General features: G+C 42.1%; 1 protein-coding gene across 3 annotated transcripts in view; it reads right to left on the reverse strand.

Moving 5' to 3' along the window:
• The window catches only part of CASTOR2 (cytosolic arginine sensor for mTORC1 subunit 2), a 118,889-nt gene that overhangs the window by 14,955 nt on the left and 77,371 nt on the right, over positions 1–26,563 (reverse strand). For all 3 annotated transcript variants that reach the window (XR_014490827.1, XM_083349400.1, XM_083349401.1), the window contains exons 3-7: positions 7,342–7,535; positions 5,401–5,533; positions 2,769–2,892; positions 1,990–2,100; positions 1,150–1,232 (exon numbers count right to left, since the gene is read on the reverse strand). Coding sequence is in view for 2 of the 3 variants with exons in the window: in XM_083349400.1 (XP_083205526.1) it covers positions 1,150–1,232; positions 1,990–2,100; positions 2,769–2,892; positions 5,401–5,533; positions 7,342–7,535 (645 nt within the window). In the remaining variant the exon portion in view is untranslated. The remainder of the gene's footprint in view (positions 1–1,149; positions 1,233–1,989; positions 2,101–2,768; positions 2,893–5,400; positions 5,534–7,341; positions 7,536–26,563) is intronic.

Below are 26,563 nucleotides of genomic sequence, written 5' to 3' on the forward strand. Positions count from 1 at the left end.
AAGGAGCAATGCTATTTACTCTATGTAATCACTGTATTCAACTGAGTTGGCACTAAATCAAATTTAAATGTCCGGTAAGCCTCTCTAGCACACTATTCGAAGATCAGTGTAGCTCTTGGCCTGGAAAAGGGTTATTTAAATCCTAATATAGACAATGCTCAAATCTGAAAGAGATCTGGATTCAGTCACCATTTGCCCATGAAGCTTTTCTGAGTCACCTTGGAACAGCTACTTTCTTATGGTTTGCAATGATTTGGTAACAGAACTGCCAATCAAAATACATTCACACAGAGTACCTCCCCCCATTTATATTTTTGGGGAGGTGGAATTAAGGGGAGAGACAGATTCTGAGCCTAAGAAAACATTCACCTCTCTGAGTGACATTAGATGGGTTGCAACTTTTAAAATGATTTAATAAAGTTAATGTTTAACTGAGGGATCCAATTAACCAAGTGACTGTTCAGTTTTTTACTTTCCCCAGGTTTTGCCTTCTCAAGTTACCACAGATGTATTTGGAAATATGATGAACAAAGAACTTGCAAAGAAGGGGAGGGCTTGATGATGACATCAAAACCATTAAAACTCGTGTCTGTTTGTTTGTAGCTTTCAACTAAGCGAAATGGAGCATCACAGGGCAACCATTTTGAATCAGCTTGTCTCAAATGTGCTCACTTACAGAATGCATCCAAAATCCAGGAACCATGACTCAGGTGGGACTGAAATTTGCAAACTTCATCATTTCTAATTTCTCCCTGCCAGCTGCCTTCAAGGAAAATTAAAGGGGAGGCCGGCAAGAAATTGGAAATCACTCCTGATCCCACTGATTTTTGCCTACCCCTCACTTTATGACTGCGTCGCTTAGCCATGGTCCCAATTACTGCCATTAAGCAAGGACTACCTGTAATACTTTCAGAATAATGATTCCTTAACATCAGCTTGGAGGAGCATTTAGCAACAATGGCAGCTTTCAGATAATCTTCCCAGTGATGCACTTTTTGACATTATTCAGTGTTTCAGCAATATTAGGTTTTTTTTAAAAAACAACAACAACACAACAACCGCAAAAGGAGCAGAGGGGTTTCTCCTGATCCTGATGGGACAACAGAGAAAGGCAGAGGGCAAACAGCCAACCAGTATGATGTAACATACCAAAGCCAAGAGGTTGCCCTCCAATGCGAACCATCTTCCAGAGTTCTCCTGATGCGCTTGTAAACAACAGATTATTAGGAAATCTAAACAGAGAAAGAGACAGAGAAAATAGCAGAAAAAGAAAGAAGTGTCAAAACAATATATATAAAGAAATACAATCAATTCTGACAATCAATTCTGAATCAATAATTCAATGGTGTCTGTACACATATCTATCCATCCATCCATCCATTATCTATCTATCTATCTATCTATCTATCTATCTATCTATCTATCTATCTATCTATCATGTATCATCCTATTTTTCAAAGGATGGTTTGGTTTAGTCCACAAAGAGGCTGGAAGTATAACTACAATTTTGAGCCCATCTCAGGAAATGGCTGCCTAGAGAAACGTGTCTTTTTATAAAATGGTTGTCTTGGTGGACATGGCTAATTATGAAACATCTGTTTTTCAGAAGGTGCAGGAGCTCCTTAGAATACTCTTTATCTCACTTCAATCAATCAAATACTTATTACAGTTATAGATCAACATATATCCCACTCTAGGGAAACCTAAACACATTCTTGAAGATAAGCGTGATTCTAAAGACTGGCATACTGACCGTGCAGCATGCATCTTTCTATCTGATTTTTAAAATAAAAATATTTTAAAAGACCTAGAGAGTTATGGAGGCATCAAAAATATTCCTGTAAAAAATGGTTAATGGTTACATATCTGAGGTTGGACCAAGAAACCCTTAATTATTCTGGGAATCTTTTCAACCCCTTCTTGACAATGCAGATAACTTTGAGACATCCAAAATCTTGACCAGTATTTCAGATTTGTTCCAATTCTTACCTTTTCTGCGTCTGTACATCCATCACCAAAGAAATGTATCCCTCAATGAGAGAAAATGAGAAAAAACGAATGTGTTCAGAATCTTCATTGCTTGCCACTAAATCTTTTACTCTGGAGTAAAGAAAGAGCCAAAGACAAGCGTGGTTAGGGTCCATTCAACTTATGCAAAGTCTACTGGATGTGGAGTGAGGCTATCAAATTAGTGTTCCTTCTTATCACGCTTTGGAGATGTATTCATACTGGATTTATGAGTTTTTTTCTCAGAGTCGTAGAAAACAGAGGGGTTTTTTTAAACATCATTTCTCAAATTGTCAATCTACAGCTGCCATAGGGTTTCAGCATTGCCTAGAAGGGTCCTAAAACCTATTTTGTTCCTAAATAGCAGTTAAGAGAAGAAGATGTGATATTTTCAATAATAATAATAATAATAATAATAATAATAATAATAATAATAATAATAATAATAACAACAACAACAACAACAACAACAACTATTATTATTATTATTATTATTATTATTATTATTATTATTATTATTATTATTATTATTATTATTATTATTATTATTATTGAATTCTGGGAGCTGAAGTGCACAAGTCATAAAAGGGCCAGGTTTGAAGACCCCTGCTCTAGAGGCACCAAGGCCAAGGAACGCTGGTTTAATCTGAGGACACATTTATTGAAGAAAGCTCTAACTTCATCCTACTGCTATGAGAAATGTTCTTTATGGGATTAAAATAAGCAAGTTCAGAAAAGAAAATGCCCCAGTCTGAACATACCCATTGGAGTAAAACATGACATCCATAAGGAGTGTAGCAACAGAGGGAAGGGTATCAGGGTCCAGGCTGGTGACACAGAACATGTTACTCGGACTGGAAAGCGGGTGGATGACAGGCCTTTGAACTGGAAGAAAGGGAGAGAGACAGCAAGGTTGAAGGCTTCATAATGGGAAAAATAAAACTGCAGTCTGGATTCCCCATTTCTAACACCATTAGAAGTAGAATAATGCAAATATTTTTTACAGAGAGAAAACTAACACAACAGCGAACATTTCCTTGTCATGCTAGTTTTCTACATGCAACTTAAGGGTATTCAACCATCCCCATGTCCTGAGTTGCAGACTAAGGGCAGATTGCACACAATGGCAACTTGCTTGTAGTGCCAGAGATTGCAATCCTATGTGCCAAAGGAAAGCATCTTGAGGACTATATGTCAGATGATATATCTATGGTTACTATAGGAGGTAGTCCTCGACTTACAGCCATAACTGCTGTGAATCTCCCTTCTTTGCTTTTCAGAGTGTATGAACTGAAAAACAAGTCTGTCCTTGAAAAACCCTGTACAGGCACACCAACCCTTTCCCCATCATTGGTATTGATGATAGTAGTAATAAAAAAGTAGAATGCTGAGGAACACTTATGAGTTGCAGAATTCAATAGCCACCCGTTTCTTTAACATGCCCTCAAAACAAGAAAACAAATGACTCCCTTCCAAAATAGGAATACTAATTCTGTGTCCCTTTGGAGGCAAGAGTGCTAAGCAACTCTTAAAAGGCAGCTGAAAAGTAGCACAGGAATGGAGAAAAAATATGTTCCTCCAGGCTACACCTATATTCCAGGTTGGAATGACACAAACTGAATTTCCGAGAGGGAAGGAGTTGAAAAGCGAGAAGTCTTAGGCACTTATCAATGCGTTTGAAATACAGGTGAAACTCGAAAAATTAGAATATCGTGCAAAAGTTCATTTATTTCAGTAATGCAACTTAAAAGGGGAAACTAATATATGAGATAGACTCATTACATGCAAAGCAAGATAGTTCAAGCCATGATTTGTCATAATTGTGATGATTATGGCGTACAACTCATGAAAACCCCAAATCCACAATCTCAGAAAATTAGAATATTACATGCAATCAATAAAACAAGGAGTGTACATAGAACAATATCGGACCTCTGAAAAATATAAGCATGCATATGTACTCAGTACTTGGTTTGGGCCCCTTTTGCTGCAATTACTGCCTCAATGCGGCGTGGCATGGAAGCTATCAGCCTGTGGCACTGCTGAGGTGTTATGGAAGACCAGGATGCTTCAATAGCGGCCTTCAGCTCTTCTGCATTGTTCGGTCTCATGTCTCTCATCTGTCTCTTGGCAATGCCCCATAGATTCTCTATGGGGTTCAGGTCAGGTGAGTTTGCTGGCCAATCAAGCACAGTAATCCCACAGTCATTGAACCAGGTTTTGGTGCTTTTGGCAGTGTGGGCAGGTGCCAAGTCCTGCTGGAAAATGAAATCAGCATCCCCATAAAGCTCGTCTGCGGAAGGAAGCATGAAGTGCTCCAAAATCTCCTGGTATATGGCTGCGTTGACCCTGGACTTAATGAAGCACAGTGGATCAACACCAGCAGATGACATGGCTCCCCAAATCAACACAGACTGTGGAAACTTCACACTGGACTTCAAGCATCTTGCAGTGTGTGCCTCTCCATTCTTCCTCCAGACTCTGGGTCCTTGGTTTCCAAATGAGATGCAAAAGTTGCTCTCATCAGAAAAGAGGACTTTGGACCACTGAGCAACAGACCAGGTCTGTTTTTCTTTAGCCCAGGTAAGACGCTTCCAACGTTGTTTGTTGTTCAGGAGCGGCTTGACAAGAGGAATATGACATTTGAAGCCCATGTCCAGGATCCATCTGTGTGTGGTGGCTCTTGATGCACTGACTCCAGCCTCAGTCCACTCTTTGGGAAAGTCCCCAACACTTTTGAAAGGCCTTTTCCTGACAATCCTCTCCAGGCTGCGGTCATCCCTGCTGCTTGTGCACCTTTTTCTTCCACACTTTTCCCTTCCACATAACTTTCTATTAATGTGCTTTGATACAGCACTTTGGGAACATCCAACTTCTTTTGCAATTACCTTTTGAGGCTTTCCCTCCTTATGGAGGGTGTCAATGATGGTTTTCTGCACAACTGTCAGGTCAGCAGTCTTCCCCATGATTGTGATTCCTACTGAACCAGATTGAGAGACCATTTAAAGGCTCAGGAACCCTTTGCAGGTGTTATGGCTTAATTAGCTGATTAGAGTAGGAAACTTTGAGCCTAGAATATTGCACCTTGTCACAATATTCTAATTTACTGAGATTGTGGATTTGGGGTTTTCATGAGCTGTAAGCCATAATCATCACAATTATGACAAATCACGGCTTGAACTATCTTGCTTTGCATGTAATGAGTATCTCATCTATTAGTTTCCCCTTTTAAGTTGCATTACTGAAATAAATGAACTTTTGCATGATATTCTAATTTTTTGAGTTTCACCTGTATATTATCTGCCCTTAGGCAATCAGCTTTTATGGGCTGGATGAGAAAAGAAGCATTGGCCCTGAAGTGGGACAGCTGAAGAAGGCAAGGGAATTCTTTACCCAGTTTTGGTTTCATAAATCCATTGGTTATCCCAAGGTTATCGGCTGCCACAGTCTCCCCATTCACAACCCTGAGGATGGTAAACTCAGAAGCCAGGGTGTGCATAACAAAGGCCAGGTCCCGCTCACGTACCTGAGGGGGAAAAAAAAATCTCCTTAGGGGAACGAACACCTTGTCAACTTTCAGGAATTTAATTCTTCATCAGTTGAATCAACTGATCTGAGACAGGAGCTGAGAGTTTTTGTAGATCATAAACATTTGCACTTTGTGTGTGAAAGCTATCACCAGACTGGGTTATGGTGGCCATGTTTGTATTATCAGGTTATTGTCCTGATTCTAACTTTTTCATCATGGATGGCTTGACATAAGATACTCAACTCTTAGCCCTGTGTGTTGTTGTTTTTTTTAAAAAAAAATACAGCTGCTGCCTTCACACAATACGCTATGCCTGAATAATTACAAATATTGAACAATGCCTCAGTGGGATGGCTTGGTTTAAACTGCATTATAAGACAAATGAACCACACACAACTCAAGTCCATTGTAATATACACTAATGTATTGTGTGGGGAGTCAGTTTGATGCAATGATTAAGGCACTGGACAAAGAATGAGAAATGCATCCATGCAGTCTTTGGGTCTCTTGAAATGTTTGACTGACCAGCTAAGATTTCTAAACTATTTCTGAACTATTCTGAATTGAAGTAAGAATGCAGAATTCTGAACTTCACAAATGACAATTAAGTGGGCCTTTCTCTAAAGCACTTTCTCTAAAGCACTTCACGTTCCTTATTCACAACCAAACCTTTTCTGTATTATTGGAAACTCCTTAAACCAGCTGTTCCAATTTTGCAATAGGTCAATGAATATTGATTGTTAAGCAGGGTTTGTTGAATATACATATGATCATAACGTGCCACCAAATATTGTAATACAAATGCTGATGGACAGGATTACTTCTTCCTACTTTTCCATTTCCAATCCCCTGTTCTTAACCTACAAAAGATATTTTATCTCCACCAAGTGGTTTATTCCATTTTTCTACAAATAGTCCTTATTTAGTGACTGTTCGTGGCAACGGTAATGATGGAAAAGTAACTTTGCACTCAATCCTCATATTTAGGACTTTTGCAGGTCACTAAAGCAAAGGAAAGCAGAAGTGAGATTGTAAGTACAATCATGGTTTCACTTAGCAACCACACTTCACTTAAATGACCAAGTTATTGGCCACAACTGTGGTTGATAAACGAGGACTGCCTGTACTCAGCATTCACTGCTTGAACACTTTTGGGACCTTGCTCTGCATGATTGATGTAAAAGTAATGTCATTTGTGGCTTGGAAATACAGTGTTTCATCTTTTTTATTAGAGAACATTTTTAAAAGGTGGCGGCATTACAGACCTGTTACATATTTGCAAAAGACATAATGCATTGCCCTGCTTACTGAAAGAGGTTGAGAAAGGTCTGAAGAATAACAATACAAAATTCCAAAAATTTAACCAACAATTTCAAAGTGTGGATAGTAATGTATATGGGGGCAGATGGCTCTGGTTAAACTGCTATCCTTGACAATTAGGGAAAAATGCAAACTATGGTTTTCTGAGCCCAGAGGTTTGGCTCAGCTGAGTTCAAGAAAGCAAACAGATGTGCAAAGTTTACTTTGCACATTACAGTAATTTATCACGGATCCGAGGAAAAATCAATGGGAAAAAAGCATGAGAATTTAGCTTCATCCCTTCAAATGTGTACTTAATTCTTATTAGGATGTCTATGGAGATTCTCAGTTATCCAGGTCATGGGTGTCCCAAAATTGCTTTTCAAAAGGCAATTTTCTTAATCCAGTTGTCTTTTGAAAAGCACTTTTGGAGACTCTTATTAGGATCCTGGTGGAAAGAATATGCCTCCTTCTCCCAGCATTTCTTCACATCAAGGTTTCCTTACCAGAATAAAGTCTGTCTGATAGGTGGAAAGCATAAACACTGAGATATTCTGATTGGCTAGTGGAGCAATGACTGATTTGGCAATTTTGGTCACACCAATAGGCTGAGAGCCAGAGAAGCCACCTCCTCCAGAGACGACGTTGAGGGCCAGCCATGTTGCATCTGCTACGCTCAAGTGTTCTGATGAAGGGAGCTCTGAAATAGAAGGGCGAAAAAGCACAGAAAAACAATTTTATTTATTGACTTTCAAGGAGAAGAACATAAGCACTGCTCTGTTGGACTGGACCTCTTGGTCCACCTTGGTCAGCAGTCTGTTCTCACAGGGGCTAATCAATTGAACAAGGAAGCCCACAAGTCTCCCAGCAGATGTCCTTCAGAGGCAGTCAAAATAACAGAGTAACAGTGTTGGAAGGAACCTTGGAGGTCTAGTCCAACCCCCTTCTCAGGCAGGAGATCCTATACCATTTGAGATAAATGGCTGTCCAATCTCTTCTTAAAAACCTCCAGTGAGGGAGCACCCACATCTTCTGAAGGTAAGCTGTTCCACTAGTTAATTGTTCTCACTGTCATGAAATTTCTACGTTGGAACTCTCCTTGATAAGTTTCCATCTTTACTTCTTGTTTTTCCCTCAGGTTCTTTGGGGAGTAGGTTGACTTCCTGTCCTTTGTGACAGCTCCGTAGATACTGGAACACTGCTATCATGTCATCCCTAGTCCTTCTTTACATTAGACTAGACTTACCTAGTTCCTGCAACAGTTCTTCATATGTTTTAGACTCCAGTCCCCTAATCGTTTTTGTTGCTCTTTGCACTCTTTCTAGAGTCTACTTCCCTCAAAGTTAAGAGCTATTGATCCCTACTAGTTCCATGAATTGTTCCAAACTCTTTTCAAAGCCAGCCAGGGTGATAGCCAGCATCACCTCTCATGGATGAATTGAGCTACAAAACAGTAAGCAAGTTCTGAAGTATCATCAACAAAGAACATTCCCAAATATTTTAAAATTAAACTACTGCTCAGGTGTGAGTGCCTCCTTGGTCCCACAAGAATAAGTGTCTTATATTTGAGCATTCAAGGAATATTTATGCAATGCAAACAACCAAGATTACACAAGTGCAACTTATTATGAGACCTTCCAGAGGCCAAAGCGCAATACCTATATCAAACTATGAGGAAGATCTGGATCAGTCTCTTTACATACACAATCATAGTGGGAATCATGACTAACTTATCCTTAAAGGCATAGGAAGAGCACTAAGGTAGGATCAGGATGAAGGTCTGTCTTTTCCAGCACTATGACAGGCAGTATAGAGATGCAGCTTCCTGGTTCTGATAATGATGACCATAATCCACACTATACTTAATTTTTTACTTTTTTGTGTAATCCTATTTTTTGCAAGTTGGCAGAACTGTCCAGTTACAGAGCTGATTTTAACTAATGGAACGCTACTATGTTCTCTATTTGGATGGATATGGATTTAAAATGATTTTTAAAAAATCCAGGGTCCAAAAACAAGAACTTCTTTGTAGGTTTAACATGCCTTTTGGAATGGCCATCTGCCCACAAACCCCATCCCAAGTCAAAATTTTAGGTTACCTCCCCTACTACTTACTCCATATCATTATTATACCCATGTACTGTTTAAAGTTTCAGCTGTTACAAAAGCAGCTGAAAGATCATCTCTCCCTGGTTGCATCAGCCAGTCCCATCAGATCTCATGGAGAAGGCATGCTACGGGTACCATTGGCTAGGAACCTATATCTGAGGGGTTCCAGGAAATGTACTTTCTCACTGTTGCACCTGTCTTATGGAACATTATTTCCCCTGAAATTAGATTGGCCCCATCCCTTTTGATCATAAAGCCCTTAAGACCTAGTTATGCTGTCAAGGGACCTAGGGCTCCCAAGGGACCAGATGTTATAATACTAACCCAGGGTTAGTATTATGGTGGTTATTTATTTATGTATTGCTATTTATGCTACTGAGAGCCAATTTGGTCTAGTGGTTAAGGCACCAGACTAGAAGCCAGGAGACGGTGAGTTCTAGTCCTGCTGGGTGTCTTTGAGCCAGGCACTCAATCTCAACTCAACCCACCTCACAAAGTTGTTGTTGTGGAGAAAGGAGGAGGAGGAAGGAGTATTATTATAAAAATAATAAAATGCAGGATAAAAATCTAATCAATAAATAAACATTGGAATTCTTTAAACTGACAGGGTCCTACCTGACTGATGTAATGGGGAGAAGATGGTTCTATAGGTAACCTGGACTTATACCGTACAGGGCTTTAAAGGTAATAACCAATACTTTGAACTGAACCCAGAAGCAAAGCAACCCCCAATGTGAGTTGTGCAGCAGAGGTGTTATAGGCGCTGTCCTTGGAGCACCCAAGATTGGTCATGCGGCTTTTGTAACAGCTGAAACTCCTGGGGACTTTTCAAGGCTAAATTAGAACAGCTTAGGTTAAACGGAAACAGTTTTCTATTTATGGAAAGACAGATTTTTATTAAGTTCTGAAGCAAAACAGGCTTGTATATGTCTACAGGCACCCACATGTGTCGGTGTGTGTGTTTCCTCTAACGTTTGGTTGCTGGATTGTAGTAAAAACAGAACTGATCCCACTTGTTTGAGTCACGCAGCCAGAGTAAGAAAAGGGCTCCATAACTATTTCCCAAACAGTGATTCAAGCATTAAGAGTCAATATTTACTAAGAAAATATATTAAATTTAAATAATGTTGCATTTTCTCTGATGGATCCTTATGATTAGCAACTTCCCTTAAGAGTCCTGCATCCAAATAATGATTAAAATGCTTTTTTTAAAAAAAAAGTCCAAAGGTGAAAATCATATTCTGCATTAGCTTCCCCGGATAGGTGGAATTTGATTAGCTAACAACTTCATTAAAAACATAAAGGCAAAATGATATTCAGTTTTCTCTTAGACCTGTGGTGGCAAACCTATGGCACGCGTGCCACAGGTGGCACGCAGAGCCCTCTCTGTGGGCATGCGTGCTGTTGCCCCAGTCCTAGGCCTTCAGCTGGGTTTTATAAAACCTTTTCGCTTTAGGCCTTCACTGCCATGTGCAAAAAAAAATAAAAAAGGTTCAATCAATCAATCAATTTCAACTTCTTGTGGGGAAAAAAATCGCAAAGTTGGAATTGATTGAACTTTTTAGTCCCACCCAGTCTGCCCTTACCACCGCAGCCACGCCCAGCCAATGGGCCACGCCCAGCCAATGGGCCACACCCACTCAGCACCCGACAATACATAAGTGGGTTTTGGGTTGCAGTTTGGGCACTCGGTCTCCAAAAGGTTCGCCACTGCTGTCTTAGACCAATACTGCAATGTTGTAAGCTGCTCAGAGTCCTTGTGGTGAGATAATAATAATAATAATAATAATAATAATAATAATAATAATAATAATAATAATAATAATAATAATAATAATAATAATAATTTTATTTATATACCGCCCTTCTCCCGAAGGACTCAGGGCGGTGAACAGGGCAAACATATAAAAATACAAAAATACAAAAGTTTAAAAAGAATTAAACACAATGCCCAAGCTAAAACAATAAATACATATCTTTAAAACAACAGTAAAATCCCAACCCATCCCCCATCAGGCCAGGCCAGCTTGTTCAAATAAGTGAGTCTTCAGATCGCGTCGGAAGGAGCGAAGGTCGGGCGCCATCCGGAGCTCGACCGGCAACCGATTCCATAAATCCGGGGCGCCCACAGAGAATGACCTTCCCCTGGGGGCCACCAGACGACATTCTCTGACCGGTGGCACCCTGAGGAGGCCCTCTCTGTGGGAACGCACAGGGCGGAGGTGAGCAGCAAACAAATTTAATAAATAATAAATAAATAAATGCATCTTTATTTTATATTTATTTATTTATTTATATTTAAATTTATATACCGCCCTATTCCCGTAGGACTCAGGGCGGTTTACAGGGAAAACTAAAAGTTAAAATACATCATATACAATTAAAAATGATTAAAACTAAGATTAAATTAATCCCTGAACTTAACTAAAACCCCATTAATTAAAAATTAAAACCCCTCAGTCTGGGCCTATTTAGACAACTCAAAAAACCAAGTTTTCAAGTCCCTACGAAATGAGCGAAGGTCGGGGGCGGTCCTAAGCTCCGTGGGAAGCTGGTTCCAAAGGGTAATCAAATCATTTTGGTAATCAAAACAATGTGTGAGGTACTTGCTTAAGTATATATTTGCCTCCATATGTGTGTGTGTTATGTTGGCATAATGGGATTTCAGGACTTCTGAAAACCAAAGCTTGCTACCCTCTCGTTTGCCCTAACCAGACTGCACCTCATCAACAAGGCATCTATTATTAAAAGGCAAAAATAATAGAAAATGGTTGAATTGCAATTTCTGGATACTGTTCTTGGCAGGCTGATAGGTGGGAAAGTACAATTCAGGTTTATAGTAAAACAAGCAAAGTTTAGAAAGTAATTAAGCCTAGCTGAGAATGACCTAATTGAAGGTGTGGGTGTATTTTTGTCTTCGAGAGACTGTGAAATATACAGAGTACAAAAAGTGCCCTGGATTGCAAAACTTAGCATTACTGTATTGGGGGTTCCAGAAGGCAGAAGAATTTGTTAAAAAGGAAGTAAACAAGCAGGATGCTCAAGTGCCTTTGGCTAGGGAGAGAGGGGTTCCTGCTTGCCATTTTAAATTTAATAAATAAATAAATAAAACCAATAACACTGGAGCACCACTTGAACACCATCAGTATTGATAAATCAATTGATCTTGGGGTTGATTTGTTATTTGTTTGTTTGATGGTTGTGAGTCACCCAGAGTCCTTGAGAGTTGAGTAGCATACAAAGTAATTACACTGGCGGGATCCAGGAGAAGAGCTTTCTCTACCATGGCTTCAAGCCAAATGGCAGAGCCAGGTCTTCGGGCCCTTATGGAACATCAGGAGGTGGGTGCAGATCTCATCCAAAGGATCTCACCCAACCTCCAAGGAACACCTTATCTTCTTTGGGTGAGATTTGCACCCACCTCCTGACCTTCTGTAAGGGACTGAAGACCTGGCTCTGCCATTTGGCTTGGAGCCCCAACAGAGGGAGTATCACGCTGGAAGAGGTTGATGGACCAATAGAGGAGATTTAACTATCATGTGTATCTTTATTATTAGAAATATTTATTTTTTATGGTTTTATTACTTTTAATGTTGGAAGATGCCCAGAGTCTCTTTGTGGCAAGATGGGCAGCTAATACATTTAACAAGCAAGCAAGTGAACAAGGAGGCAAGCAAATATATTTTAAACATATAAAGAACGCTTGCAGGAATTGGGCATGTTTAGTTTAATGAAAAGAAGGACGAGGGATGACATGATAGCAGTCTTCCAATATCTGAAGGGCTGCCACAAGGAAGAGGGGAGTCAACCTATTCTCCAAAGCAACTGACAAGAGAAATTTTGTGACAGTGAGAACAACTAACCAGTGGAACAACCTGCCTCCAGAAGTTGTGAATGCTCCAACACTGGAGGTTTTTAAGAAGGGACTGGACAGCCACTTGTCTGAAATGGTATAGGGTTTCCTGCCTGAGCAGGGGGTTGGACTAGATGACCTCCAAGGTCCCTTCCAGCCCTGTTATTTGGTTAAATAAATAAAATTTATACTAACATTTCAGCACCACTTGAACACCATCAGCACTGGCAAATTCACCATCAGTCAACTGCAAAAGGCAGTTTTACTGGGAACAGCTGACAACCTGTGACGACACCTCTAACAACATCAAACATCAATATTTGCCTATGTCATGTCCTTGGGAAGGACGCGATAAGTGGATAAAGATGCCAAATTCAGTCTGAACACCTGGCAAACCATACTAATATACCATTCCCCTTACCCCATTGCCCTCACTTCTTCTGCCTATCAGAAAATAATTCAAAAAGAAGTTCTTGGCTTTTTCACTAGCGGAAGAGGTCTTAGAAAGATTTACCTGCAAAGCACAACTGAGACAGATCATGAATCCATGTGTCAATCTTGATGGGCTCATGAATGAATGGCCACCCAACAGTGTTAGCAGTGAACAAATGCTGGAAATCACTGTCGTGCGACCACAAGATGCTGCAAACAGCCATAAATGTGAGCTGGTTGTCAAGTGCCCAAAATTTGATTGCATTGTGGAACTTCAAAGTCAGGTTGTATGAACCATCATAACTTCCAATGCTCACTAAGTGACTTGTCATTAAGTAAGGACTACCTGTACATCCTGTTCCCCTGGCTCTACCATGTGGTCTTTGCCCATCCTGCTCTATTTTGCAATTAACTGCCCTTTGTGCCTTATTATTAGTACTGCATACTCCATCCACTCCATCCTTATTTCCTGCTTTCAAAATATGCTTGTTTTTCTAGTTTTCAAACCTGAATAATTACTATCCAAACGTATTAACTTTTATACGCCTGACAAGAAACATGCAAGCAACAAAGGTAAAACTGTTTACTTAGCATATAATATTCTATAGTATATTTAATTTTGGAGCATTAGTTCCACTCCAGGGTTTAAATTCTCAAGAGTTCACTGAAAAATTACCACTTTCTAAGCAATCCAATAGTTTTGGGCTATATAATCTAAAAATGAATAAATGAAATAAAAGGTCAGTCAGACACCATATTATGCAGCAAGCTCATTTTTAAGAAAATATTTTGAAATGTACCCCATATATTTGGGTAATGCATACATAACATCTACTTTGGTTCTATTACCTTACTTATTTTGCTAAAAAGAAATACTGAATTTTATAGAGTTGCACTGAAGCCATAGGCTGTAAAAAACAATCTTATAAAAAATATAAGCATTTTTAATACCTTATTTTTTATACCCATGGTGTACCTGTTTTGTATGAACTTTAATTACAACCTCTTTTTTCTTTCTGGTTATTATTTGTTGTTACATAAATCCTATTATGAATATCATGAATCTGAACTAAAGCAAACAACAGTGGCAGCATTTAATAAGGACTGCTTCACCTACACACATATGTCACTTGATTAAATCAGCCCTGACAGCCAAATATGTGGACTAATTTCCTTGAAACATGACTACTTTTATATATTTTCATAAGTTGCCAGCTATGAAGTGTAATAGAAACAGGTATTACAGAGTTAAGAACATGCAAAAAGAAGAGTGCATATACACTGACAGGTAGTGCTCAACTTAGTCATTTGTTTAGTGACTGTTCAAAGTTACAATGGCATTGAAAAAAGTGACTTATGACCATTTTTCACACTACAACCATTGCAGCAGCATCATGGTCACATGATCAAAATTTGAGTGCTTGGCAACTGGCATGTATTTATGAAATAAAGGACTGTCTTTTATAATACAAGATGTAAGGTCACTAATGATAAAGCAAAAAGGTGTTCCAGAATGCAGGTATGAACAACCCCCCCTCCACAACTATTTAAAGCAGCTATGTCTTTTTTTGGAACCACATGGCAGACCTCTGTAGCTATTGTATGATCCTGGGAAATGAGATGTTTGGTTTAAGGCATTGCAAACAGATGTTACGTTGGCAACCTTTCTTTCTCTGCCTTTTCCCCTCAAAAGCACAATCTTAAAATGCAAAGCGTCTATGTCGTTCTTCTGCACAGAAGTTATCCATCGGGATCTCGTTGCTGAACTTTACATAATTTATTTGAAATTAGAAAGGTTCTCAGTTGTTAAATAACACTAGCAACAAAAGAATTTCTCTCCTACCCTAAAATATACAGGTAGTGCTCATGTAGAGACCACTTGTTCAGCAATTGCTCAAAGTTGGCTCTGAACAAGAAGATTTATGATCAGTGCTTGAATTTGCAGCTGTCACAGCATCCTCACAATCATGTGGGTGTGATTTGGGCACAAGGCAACCGTCATATGATTATGACGGTTGCAATGTCCCATGGTCATATGATTACCGTTTGTGACCATCACTGCCAGCTTCCAACAAGCAAGGTCAAAGGGGAAGCCAACCAGAGGTTGCAAATAGCAATCAAGTGATGTTGCACTTAATGACTACAATTGGATCTTCCAGAACTGCTATCGTAAATTGGCACAATTTTGTCATTTTTCACTTTGCTTAGCAGTGGAGTTCCCAGGCTCAATTAGTTGTTAACTGAGGACTACCTGCACTGCTGAGATGAAATAACTTGGAGGAACAGGAAGTGGAATTCTGTGTGTGGGAGAATCCATTCAATTGGGAAATTCAAAACAAATTCCTGGGCAAAGGATTACTTAATCCTAGAGCTGTTTGCATACTAGCAACATTTTCCCTCTTTTTGGATTTCCCAACCATCCTTGAAGTGATACAAAATCTATTATTGTTCTTTTGACACAGTATCACAGTTGCATAATTCTAGAAGACCCTACAAGTCACTATGGGTGGGGTGGGGGTCCTGCAGAAGTGGAGGTCTTTTTCCATCAAACTCTGATTGTTAGACGTTGAGTTCTAATAATAAAAGAAAGTTGGTATATGCCACAAGCATCTGGTACATTTTGTACCTTAAGATTCTTTCTTTTAGCGGAAGGGCGGGGGAAAGACTCTTAATAATTAAATTAGGAGTCTTCTTTCAGCTTTAGGCTTCTGCTGAGTTATTGAAAATCCAACCTTCTTTTTTCATCAAGGCAAAAGAGAAACAATAGTGAAAGAAACAATAGTTGGGAAGGAAGGAGCTTGGGGCCTAGGAGACTTTTAATAGATTCATTGTGTGTCATCAAATTGTTCTTGACTCCTAGCAATCATAGATAGATTTTCTCCAGGATGATCTGTCCTTAAGCTGGTCTTTCAGGTTTTCCAATGGGACACCTATCGTCACTCTGAGTCCATCCACTTTGCTGCTGGTTGTCCTCTTCTTCTCCTCATCTATGATCAGAATTAGCTTTATAATCTTCTCATCTATTAGACTGACTCTCTCCAATTGTCTCTGTCCAATTGGCAAGTGTCAAGCTGTGAAGATTGCTTGTGTTAGGACTGCCATGCTGCTTCTAGTCTGTCTACAGTTGCAAAGGGGGGGGAGGGGAAGGTTTGGAATGTATAGGAGGATTCTATCCAGATGGGAACCAAGGTCACTGAAGAGATGTTGTGGCGTTCTTCTCATAACAACTGCCTGAGGATTAATTGGATCGTGTGATCTGAACTGTCAGAGAGGGGAGGGAAAGTTTTACTCTTTTAATTATCCTTTCCTCACCATATTGCCGGAGCTGGTTTTCAACTTGTTAGTGCCGGTATGCTGTACCCAATAAAGTTTTGCATTAGAGATCTAAATGACTCTTGTGTATTTACTTCGTTGGGATCCTCAGCTTGAACCCTGACAGCAAGATTTAACTGAGTCACCATGTTCTAGATCTTTTCAGCAAAACAAAGGCCCCTTGCAGGATCCCAAAGTCAGGCCTTTTTTGTTGCTGTTGCGAACCTACGGATGATCATTCCTCCTAAATCCTTATGGTCCTGACCCTGTTGTCATTTAGAAAAACTGTGAAGACAGGGCGTCAGGAAGAGCATAGAGGACTGAGTGAAACACTGCTTTTTGCAGTGACTGAAATAGAAACTGGTGAAAGGAACAGCTCCTCAAAATTCCTCCTCAGATTAAGGAGAAGACAAGGATCACCCATGTTTAGCTCCATACAGATTTTCTCCAGACTTGTTTGTAAGTGAGGAATGATATCTTCTGCTTTATTTCTTAGAGAAAAGTGCAAATTTGCTGAGTATAAATTTGAACTTCTTTAATTAAGATCAAAATATAAATGCTAGTATTTCTGGTAGTTTATTTATTTATTGGGTTATTAATTTATTGGCTGCCCATCTTATCTTAGGGTAGCTCTGAGTGATTTATAATATTAAGTTCTTAATAGATTTTTGCTGATTAGAATGAATAATGTGGGTTTTTTTTGTAATTTGACTATAAGGCATGAGATATGGGAAGAAGATATATGTTTTTAATTTAAGTACTAGAGAAGATGTTACAGGTTATCCTCAACTTATGACTAGCTTGAAATATAGATTAAACAAACAAACAGGTTTACTTATGTATGAATTGGGTAAGGAATAGCATTGTGTATTAGCTCATAGCAGCTGTTCCAACAGCAATCTTGCTCTAATTAAAGCACTCTAGCAAGGCATTGCATTTGTCATTGAATATGCAAAGATACATTTTCTAATATGTGGAGATGGTCTTATATATCATTCAGTGACCAGCAGGTTCCACCAATTCATTGATGGTGATCCCCAAGCTTCTCCTATGCCACAAGAAGGCCCAAATACTATATCAAATTTGCTCTTTCATTGAGTCAAAAGTGGAAATTAGGGGGGCACCTCAAAAGATATTGTACTGTAAGACAATTGAAGGTTCTTTAGTTTAACTCATATGATTTGATCTTGTCCAGCTTTAGCTTTGTTTTGGTTTCAAATTACAACGTATGTCAGTGGCCATTTTGGGAAGAGATACTATAGTAACAATCTCCATGTATTGTTGAACTATATTCTTAAAACATGAATTTGTCATCTTATGAAGAATGTTGGTTCTATCAAATCTGGGGCATGGCAAGAGCATACATTTTATACAACTGCAACAAACCTTAGTCTCTTGATTTTAAGAAATGGGTGCACGGTCTGAATTTTTTATCTGTTCTGTAAAATAGATAAAAATGTTAGGATCTGTGTCCTAAAAATGAGAAGATGACACAGTATGTTCTTTATGTTCTTGCCTTCAACGATGCCCTACTTTTCTATAAAAATAGCTAAGTTGACTTCAAACTTACCAAAACTAAAAACATGCAAAGGTTCAATGCTTGCCTAATTCACTTTGCCATAAGGCAGGAGAATTCTTGTAGCTAGATATACACTTGACTGAAAAATAGTACACTCTTATCCGGGATGGTTGTTCTCTTCCAGTGAAAATACAGCTACAGAAAAGTCACACATGGAGTGGGGAGGGAGGAAGGAGACACCTGCCTAGACAGCCTGATCAACTGAATCAACTCTGATAATCAATGGGGTGACAGATGTTGCAGCCAGATTGTCCTCACATCTGAGACTTGTAGCTGATGGCCTAAATCCTTGCAACATAATCCAAATTGTCTGCCAAGACAAACCAAAAAGTGACGCAGCTTCAGTGCCTCAATTTGAATGCAATGAACAGTGACTGCCTACACAGTTGTGCTTTGGCACCAACTGTTTGGTTGCAAAAAGTGCCAAGTGTGGATGTGTCAGGAGGAAAGCAGCAGAGCCTAAAGTTAAAATTAGGACCGTTGTACCATGCCTCTGTTTTATCTCGGGGATAAGCAGCATATGTCAGCAGTATTGGAATAAAGAGCTCGCCAGCTGGAGATTATGAAGGAACAACCAGCATCTGAAATATTGCTGTGTTTGACTGTTTCAGGTCTCTTTGGGAGCCAAAAGGCCAACATTTTTATTGTGGCTTCATTTTTTTTGTATGATCATATTGACCTTCCTGATTCCTTAATAGGGACAGTGGAAGATATAATTCTGGAGGCCAGTGGATTGAAAAGAAGCAGACTCTAATATATTAGTTATCAGGTTCAATCTTGCATATTTTTAAGAAGATAAGAAATCCAAAACCCACATCTTGGTCCAACACATCCTTTCTCTACATAGCCAACTAGATATATTTGGGGTGCACACAAACAGGACGATGATAATGATGATGGCAATTCTCTTGGCAATTCTATGAGTCAGTTCTTTTCTGATCTTGCACTACTTCTTTCAGTTGTTCTATGCTTTGGCTGGTGTCAGTTTTGATAGTGTCCAGCCATTCTGCTCTTTGGCATCCTGGTTTTCTTTTATTGTTAACTCCTCCAAGCATAATTGCTTCTTCCAGTGAATTCCCCTGCATGACATGGCCAAAATAAGTGAGACACAGTTTTGTGATTTTGCCTTCCAATGACATGTCTGGTGTTATACGCTTCAGTATTTACTTGTTAGTCACTTTTGCTGTCCAAGGAATACGCAGAAGCCTCCTCCTGCACCAGAGCTCAAATGAGTTGATTTTCTTCCTGTCTTGCTTATTTAAGGTTTAACTTTCACAGCTATAAACATGGTGAGAAGGACGTAACTTTCTCCCACTGTTATTCTCCCTCAACTGGAATTTGCAACCATGCCGACAAGCTTGAAAACAAGCTCTCAAGAGATCTGCCACTGGTGAAGTATGCAGTCTTCTTTTAAAGCTATTCGACCACTACCACATCTACTGCTAAAAGAATAGAATAGAATTAAATAGAGCTGGAAAAGGACCTTGGAGGTCTTCTAGTCCAGCCCCCTGCTCAAGCAGGAGAACCTATACCAGGCATGTCAAACTGGCGGCCCGTGGGCCAGATGCGTCACGCCGAAACTGCACCCACACCCCATTGCCAGCAATGGGGGAAAAGTCCCGATACATTGCACGACGTCACGTGACGTTGCGAGTTTGACATGCCTGACCTATACCTTCTCAGACAGGTGATTCAACAGAATTCAAGAATTCAACAGATTGCCAATAGAAGAGAATATTTGCTGCTCAAAGTTGAAATGAGGGCTCCTTCCTGATCTCTGAGCTTGGTGGTTTTCTTGCAGACATTTCGTTACCAAATTAGGTAATGCCACAGTTTGGTGATGAAACGTCTGCAAAAAAAATCACCGAACTCGGAAAGCAGCAAGGACCCCACAATTCAACAGATTACTTAGGCCATGGGTAGGCAACCTTGGCTCTTTTATGACTCATGGACTTCAACTCCCAGAATTCCTGAGCCAGCCTGGCTAGCTCAGGAATTCTGGGAGCTGAAAGTTCACGAGTCATAAAAGAGCCAAAGTTGACTACCCCTGACTTAGGCCTATGGGAAGAAGTCCTTTTTTTGGTCTGTTCTAAATCTTCCAAACAGCTTCATTGGGTGGGCCCTGGTTCTACCGTTTGGAGAGAGAAAACTTCTTCCTGCAATGTAGGTTTTTATACATTGCAATAATTGCTTTTTCTTTTCTTTCCAAATGTGAAGACCAGAACTAATTTAAAACTTTTGGCACAGTTTTTTATGCCCCATTTTATTTTATTTTTAAATTAAAAATCCAGAGATCCAGCTGAATCAAGCCAAGACTCATCTTGGTCACCCAGTATGATTCTCACTGAGACCAACTGGATGCCTCTGGGATGCTCACAAGCAGGAGATGGAGGCATCCCCCTCTCCTGTAGTTGTCTATGGAGATTCTCTCCTATAATTGTTGTCCTGCAGCTGGTATTAAAATACATGCTGCTCTCAACCTTAAGGTAACTTTAAGACTTCAAAATCTTTTTTTTTAATCCATTCAATTGTGTCTGATTCTCAGAGACTGCCTGGACAAGTCCTTGGAGTTTTCTTGGCAAGATGTTTAAGCAATGACTTACATGCCCTCCTTCCTAAAGCTGAGAGAAAATGACTGGCCCAAGGTCACCTAACTGATTTTATGTCCAAGGTGGGATGAGAAATCACAAACCTTCTAGACTACTACGTCATTCTGGTCCTTTTCAAGGTCCCTAAAGGTAAAGGTAAAGGTTCCCCCGCACATGCGTGCTAGTTGTTTCCGACTCTAGGGGCCGGTGCTCATCTCCGTTTCAAAGCCGAAGAGCCAGCGCTTGTCCAAGGACATCTCCGTGGTCATGTGGCCGGCATGACTAGACACCAAAGGCGCACGGAACGCTGTTACCTTCCCCACCATAGTGGTCCCTATTTTTCTACTTGCATTTTTACGTGCTTTCGAACTGCTAGGTTGGCAGAAGCTGGGATGAGTAACAGGCGCTCACTCTGTTATGCGGCACTCGGGATTTGACCTGCCAAACTGCTGACCTTCTGATCGACAAGCTCAGCGTCCTAACCCACTGAGCCACCACGTCCCTAGTCCATGATAAATCACTTCCTCATAAATTGCCCTCATCTCCTTTGAATTTCCCTAGATTAGAGAGGAACTTATTTAACTTGTGTTTAATACTCCTTTGTGCAACTGGATTCTTGTTTTTCTTATTGATGATACAACAGGCACAGCAACACACCTCTGTGTATTAACAATTCACCTGTGGAGGTGGTTAACAGCATCATGTTTCTTGGTGTGCAGCTAATGAGTAGGGTATCTTGGTTGCTCAACAGTGAGACACTGGTGAAGTGGGCACAGCAGCGCCTGCATTTTCTGTGTCACCTGAGAAAAGCACATCTTTTTCCCCTTGTCCTTACCACTTTCTATAGAGGGACAATCGAGAGCATCCTGTCATAATGCATTACTGTCTGGTTGGGAAGCATTACTGCTTCAGACAGAAAAGTGATGTAGAGAGTGGTGAGGATGGCAGAAAAGATTATTGGTAGTTCACTTCCTTCTGTTCAGGACATAGCATATAAGGGATGCTTGAGCAGGGTCCGCAGTATTGTCTGAGACACTACACATCCTCTTCACGACCTGTTTTGAATTTCTCTAGATTATAGAGGAACTTATTAAACTTGTGTTTCCAACCCAGCCTGCTGTTCGTGGAATCCTCCACAAAGCAATGAATTATATTTTTACAGGTATAAAATAACTGTAAACCATTCTCATATTCTCTCTCCCTCTCTCCCATCCTTGTCACTTAAATACAGAAAAGAAATAAAACATAAACCTAATGAAATGTATTCTTTTCTTAATAAACTAACCTTCACAAGCCTGGACATAATAGGCAAATTTTAAGGTCATGATTATATCCTGTAGAAACAGTTAGAGGATGATCCATTCTTTCCAAAACATCCATTTTACATTTTAATTGCTATTAATGAAATGGTAACCTCGATTATGTAGCACATCCTTCTAACTAAATTCCCAATACTTTTACAGGTCCACTGGAAATAAAATACTCTATCATCCTTTCAGTATAACACACTATTAACTGCTAAAAGCTTTAAATTTTATCATAGTTCTTAAAAAAGAGTGTCCATGAACTATCCTGATGTAGACAATCCATCAAGTTTAATCTATTTGGTGTTAAAAACCAATGATGCAATAGTTTATAGAAATCGAGTTTCAACTTTACTGCAAGAGATACTTGGTATCCTAAAATCTTGAAGCTGGAAAGAGCTACATAGAGTACTGATTTTAACTCCTGGCTCTCTGCAGGAAACTTCTCAGACAGATTAGGCATCCAGTGAAAGGAAGCACACTCCTTCACTTGTGGTCCCTATACACACAAAGACACAAATATACATTTCTATGGCCTTAGATCAGCAGCTCTCAACCTTTTCTATACCCCGCACCCCTTAAACGCTTCTTGCACCCCTTACAAAAGTTCGAGATAACGAATTATGCATATACACTATAATTTTGAAACTTCTAAACCCAAGTTTTTGTACCCCCTGGAATATTGTCTCACACCCCCAGAGTGTGCGAGCACCCCCCCCCCCGGTTGGGAACTCCCTGCCTTAGATTCTCTCCTAATTTCTCAGAACCACCTAAAGGTCCATCAGGTGGTGGTAATCCTAGTAGGTAGTCAAAGAGCTAAAAGGGACGGAGGTCCAATTTGTAAAGAAAAGTTCTTGGTCCCTGGAAGTAATGATCTATGGGGGAATTATTGTTGTTCTTGAATACTTTTGTTAACTAGGCAGGACTTAAATAATTATATACGTATTAGATGATGACCCAATGTTTTTCATATAAACTCTTCCTCTGGGAATAGCCCAATTAGCTGGAAACTGTCCATTCCTTGCATGATCCTGCAAGGTCAAAGTTTTGTACTTTGACCAGGATGCTTAGTATGGCTTCTTAGACTGGTTTGTACTTTGACATTCTTCTTTTTGAAACTTCTAGATCTTCAATGTGTGTCTACTGACTACATATACTTCCAATTGGGTGGATATAGATACCAGGCTGTTGGCTTGCAAGGGAATCTCCAGATTAGAGATAGTGGCCTGCCTAGAATAACATGAGCATCCTTGGGATAAAACTGGATTTGGCTGTGCTTGGGGCATACTAGCCAAAATATGCAAAAACTGATCCCTTGAACCCAAGAAACATGGTATGGGTATGACCACAGATAATAACCTAGTTTATATGCTCTCTTACCATTTGATGGGTAGCAAAGGCACAAATTTATGGGCTGTTCTGATCTTGTCTATACCACATAAATATTACAACTTGGAATGCAAGAGGAATAAATGATAAAAAGAATGAACTGATGAATAATAGCAACAAAAGCTACAGTCAATCTATGAAACTAATGGAAAGGGGAAGGAACTCCAAATAATGGTGATATGAGCATATGGATTAAAACTCAGGAATACATGTATGAAATGTATGTTTATATTACAAATGAAAAGGCTAAAATATATATCCAAATGTTGAACCAGTATGTAGATTGTGTGGGAATGTAAGGAATTCGTTAAATGGTGAAAATTGCATGTTATGCTCTATGGCAGTGATGGCGAATCTTTTAGAGACTGAGTGCCCAAACTGCAACCCAAAACCCACATATGTATCGTTGGGTGCCAGGTGGGTGTGGCTCATTGGGTGGGTGTGGCCCATTGGGTGGGCGTGGCTGCAGTGGTAATGGCAGACTGGGTGGGACTAACAAGTTCAATCAATCAATTCCAACTTTGCGAGATCTTTTTTTCCTGCAAGAAGTTGAAATTGATTGATTGATTGAACCTTTTTTTTTTGCACACGGCAGCGGAGGCCTAAAGTGAAAAGGTTTTATAAAATCCAGCTGAAGGCATAGGACTGGGGCAATGGTGTGCGTGCCCACAGAGAGGGCTGTGATTGCCACATGTGGCACGCGTGCCATAGGTTTGCCACCACGGCTCTATGGAATGATGCTAATGGAATGAGTTTTGGGGGAAAAGATGCTAGAATCTTTAAAGCAAAGTACCGTATATACTTGAGTATAAGCCGACTCGAGTATAAGCCGAGACCCCCAATTTCACCCCCAAAAACTGGAAAAAGTTGTTGACTCGAGTATAAGCCGATCCGCCGTTCTGCAAGCCTCTGCCGCCAGCAGAGGCTCGATCCGCCATTTTGCAAGCCTGAATACACAGGAATACCCTGTGTGGCCGCGGCTCTCGGGGAAGCCCTGGCTGTCAGCTTCCTCGCTCCACGCTGCCATTCGGGGCCCGCGCGTTGCCCGGGCAAATCGCGGCGCCCAGCAGGCGAGGAAACATGCCCGCTCCAGTCGCCCCCCCTTCCCTCAGGAGACGCGAAGCAAGTGACCGCCCGGAGCTTACCGAGGACTTGCTTCGGTGCTTCCAGGATCGCGCGCACCTCTCCCAAGCCGCCGCCGTCTGGAGACCTGCCGAAGTTTGGGGAGGTTTGGGGAGGTGCGCGCGCACCTCCCCAAACCTCCCCAAACGTCGCCGGGTCTCCGTTCCTCCGCGCCCTGCCTGCCTGCTTCTTTCCACAGCGGAAAGAAGCAGGCAGGCAGGGCGCGGAGGAACGGACACCTGCCGACGTTTGGGGAGGTTTGGGCGCCTCCCCAAACCTCCCCAAACGTCGCCGGGTCTCCGTTCCTCCGCGCCCTGCCTGCCTGCTTCTTTCCACAGCGGAAAGAAGCAGGCAGGCAGGGCGCAGAGGAACGGAGACCCGGCGACGTTTGGGGAGGTTTGGGGAGGCGCCCAAACCTCCCCAAACGTCGGCAGGTCTGCGCGGAGGAACGGAGACCTGGGGAGGTTTGGGGAGGTGCCCAAACCTCCCCAAACGTCTGCAGGAGGAACGAAGACCTGCCGACGTTTGGGGAGGTTTGGGGAGGTGCCCAAACCTCCCCAAACGTCTGCAGGAGGAACGGAGACCTGCCGACGTTTGGGGAGGTTTGGGGAGGCGCCCAAACCTCCCCAAACATCGGCAGGTCTGCGCGGAGGAACGGAGACCTGGGGAGGTTTGGGGAGGCGCCCAAACCTCCCCAAACGTCGGCAGGTCTGTGCGGAGGAACGGAGACCTGGGGAGGTTTGGGGAGGAGCCCAAACCTCCCCAAACGTCGGCAGGAGGAACGGAGACCTGCCGACGTTTGGGGAGGTTTGGGGAGGCGCCCAAACCTCCCCAAACGTCGGCAGGTCTGCGCGGAGGAACGGAGACCTGGGGAGGTTTGGGGAGGCGCCCAAACCTCCCCAAACGTCGGCAGGAGGAACGGAGACCTGCCGACGTTTGGGGAGGTTTGGGGAGGCGCCCAAACCTCCCCAAACGTCGGCAGGTCTGCGCGGAGGAACGGAGACCTGGGGAGGTTTGGGGAGGCGCCCAAACCTCCCCAAACGTCGGCAGGTCTGTGCGGAGGAACGGAGACCTGGGGAGGTTTGGGGAGGAGCCCAAACCTCCCCAAACGTCGGCAGGAGGAACGGAGACCTGCCGACGTTTGGGGAGGTTTGGGGAGGCGCCCAAACCTCCCCAAACGTCGGCAGGTCTGTGCGGAGGAACGGAGACCTGGGGAGGTTTGGGGAGGCGCCCAAACCTCCCCAAACGTCGGCAGGAGGAACGGAGACCTGCCGACGTTTGGGGAGGTTTGGGGAGGCGCCCAAACCTCCCTAAACGTCGGCAGGTCTGCGCGGAGGAAAGGAGACCTGGGGAGGTTTGGGGAGGCGCCCAAACCTCCCCAAACGTCGGCAGGAGGAACGGAGACCTGCCGACGTTTGGGGAGGTTTGGGGAGGTGCCCAAACCTCCCCAAACGTCGGCAGGTCTGCGCGGAGGAACGGAGACCTGGGGAGGTTTGGGGAGGCGCCCAAACCTCCCCAAACGTCGGCAGGAGGAACGGAGACCTGCCGACGTTTGGGGAGGTTTGGGGAGGCGCCCAAACCTCCCCAAACGTCGGCAGGTCTGTGCGGAGGAACGGAGACCTGGGGAGGTTTGGGGAGGAGCCCAAACCTCCCCAAACGTCGGCAGGAGGAACGGAGACCTGCCGACGTTTGGGGAGGTTTGGGGAGGCGCCCAAACCTCCCCAAACGTCGGCAGGTCTGCGCGGAGGAACGGAGACCTGGGGAGGTTTGGGGAGGCGCCCAAACCTCCCCAAACGTCGGTAGGAGGAACGGAGACCTGCCGACGTTTGGGGAGGTTTGGGGAGGCGCCCAAACCTCCCCAAACGTCGGCAGGTCTGCGCGGAGGAACGGAGACCTGGGGAGGTTTGGGGAGGCGCCCAAACCTCCCCAAACGTCGGCAGGTCTGCGCGGAGGAACGGAGACCTGGGGAGGTTTGGGGAGGCGCCCAAACCTCCCCAAACGTCGGCAGGAGGAACGGAGACCTGCCGACGTTTGGGGAGG

This window comes from Vipera ursinii (assembly GCF_947247035.1).
Source record: "Vipera ursinii genome assembly, chromosome: 1".
Taxonomy (NCBI): Eukaryota; Metazoa; Chordata; class Lepidosauria; order Squamata; family Viperidae; genus Vipera; species Vipera ursinii.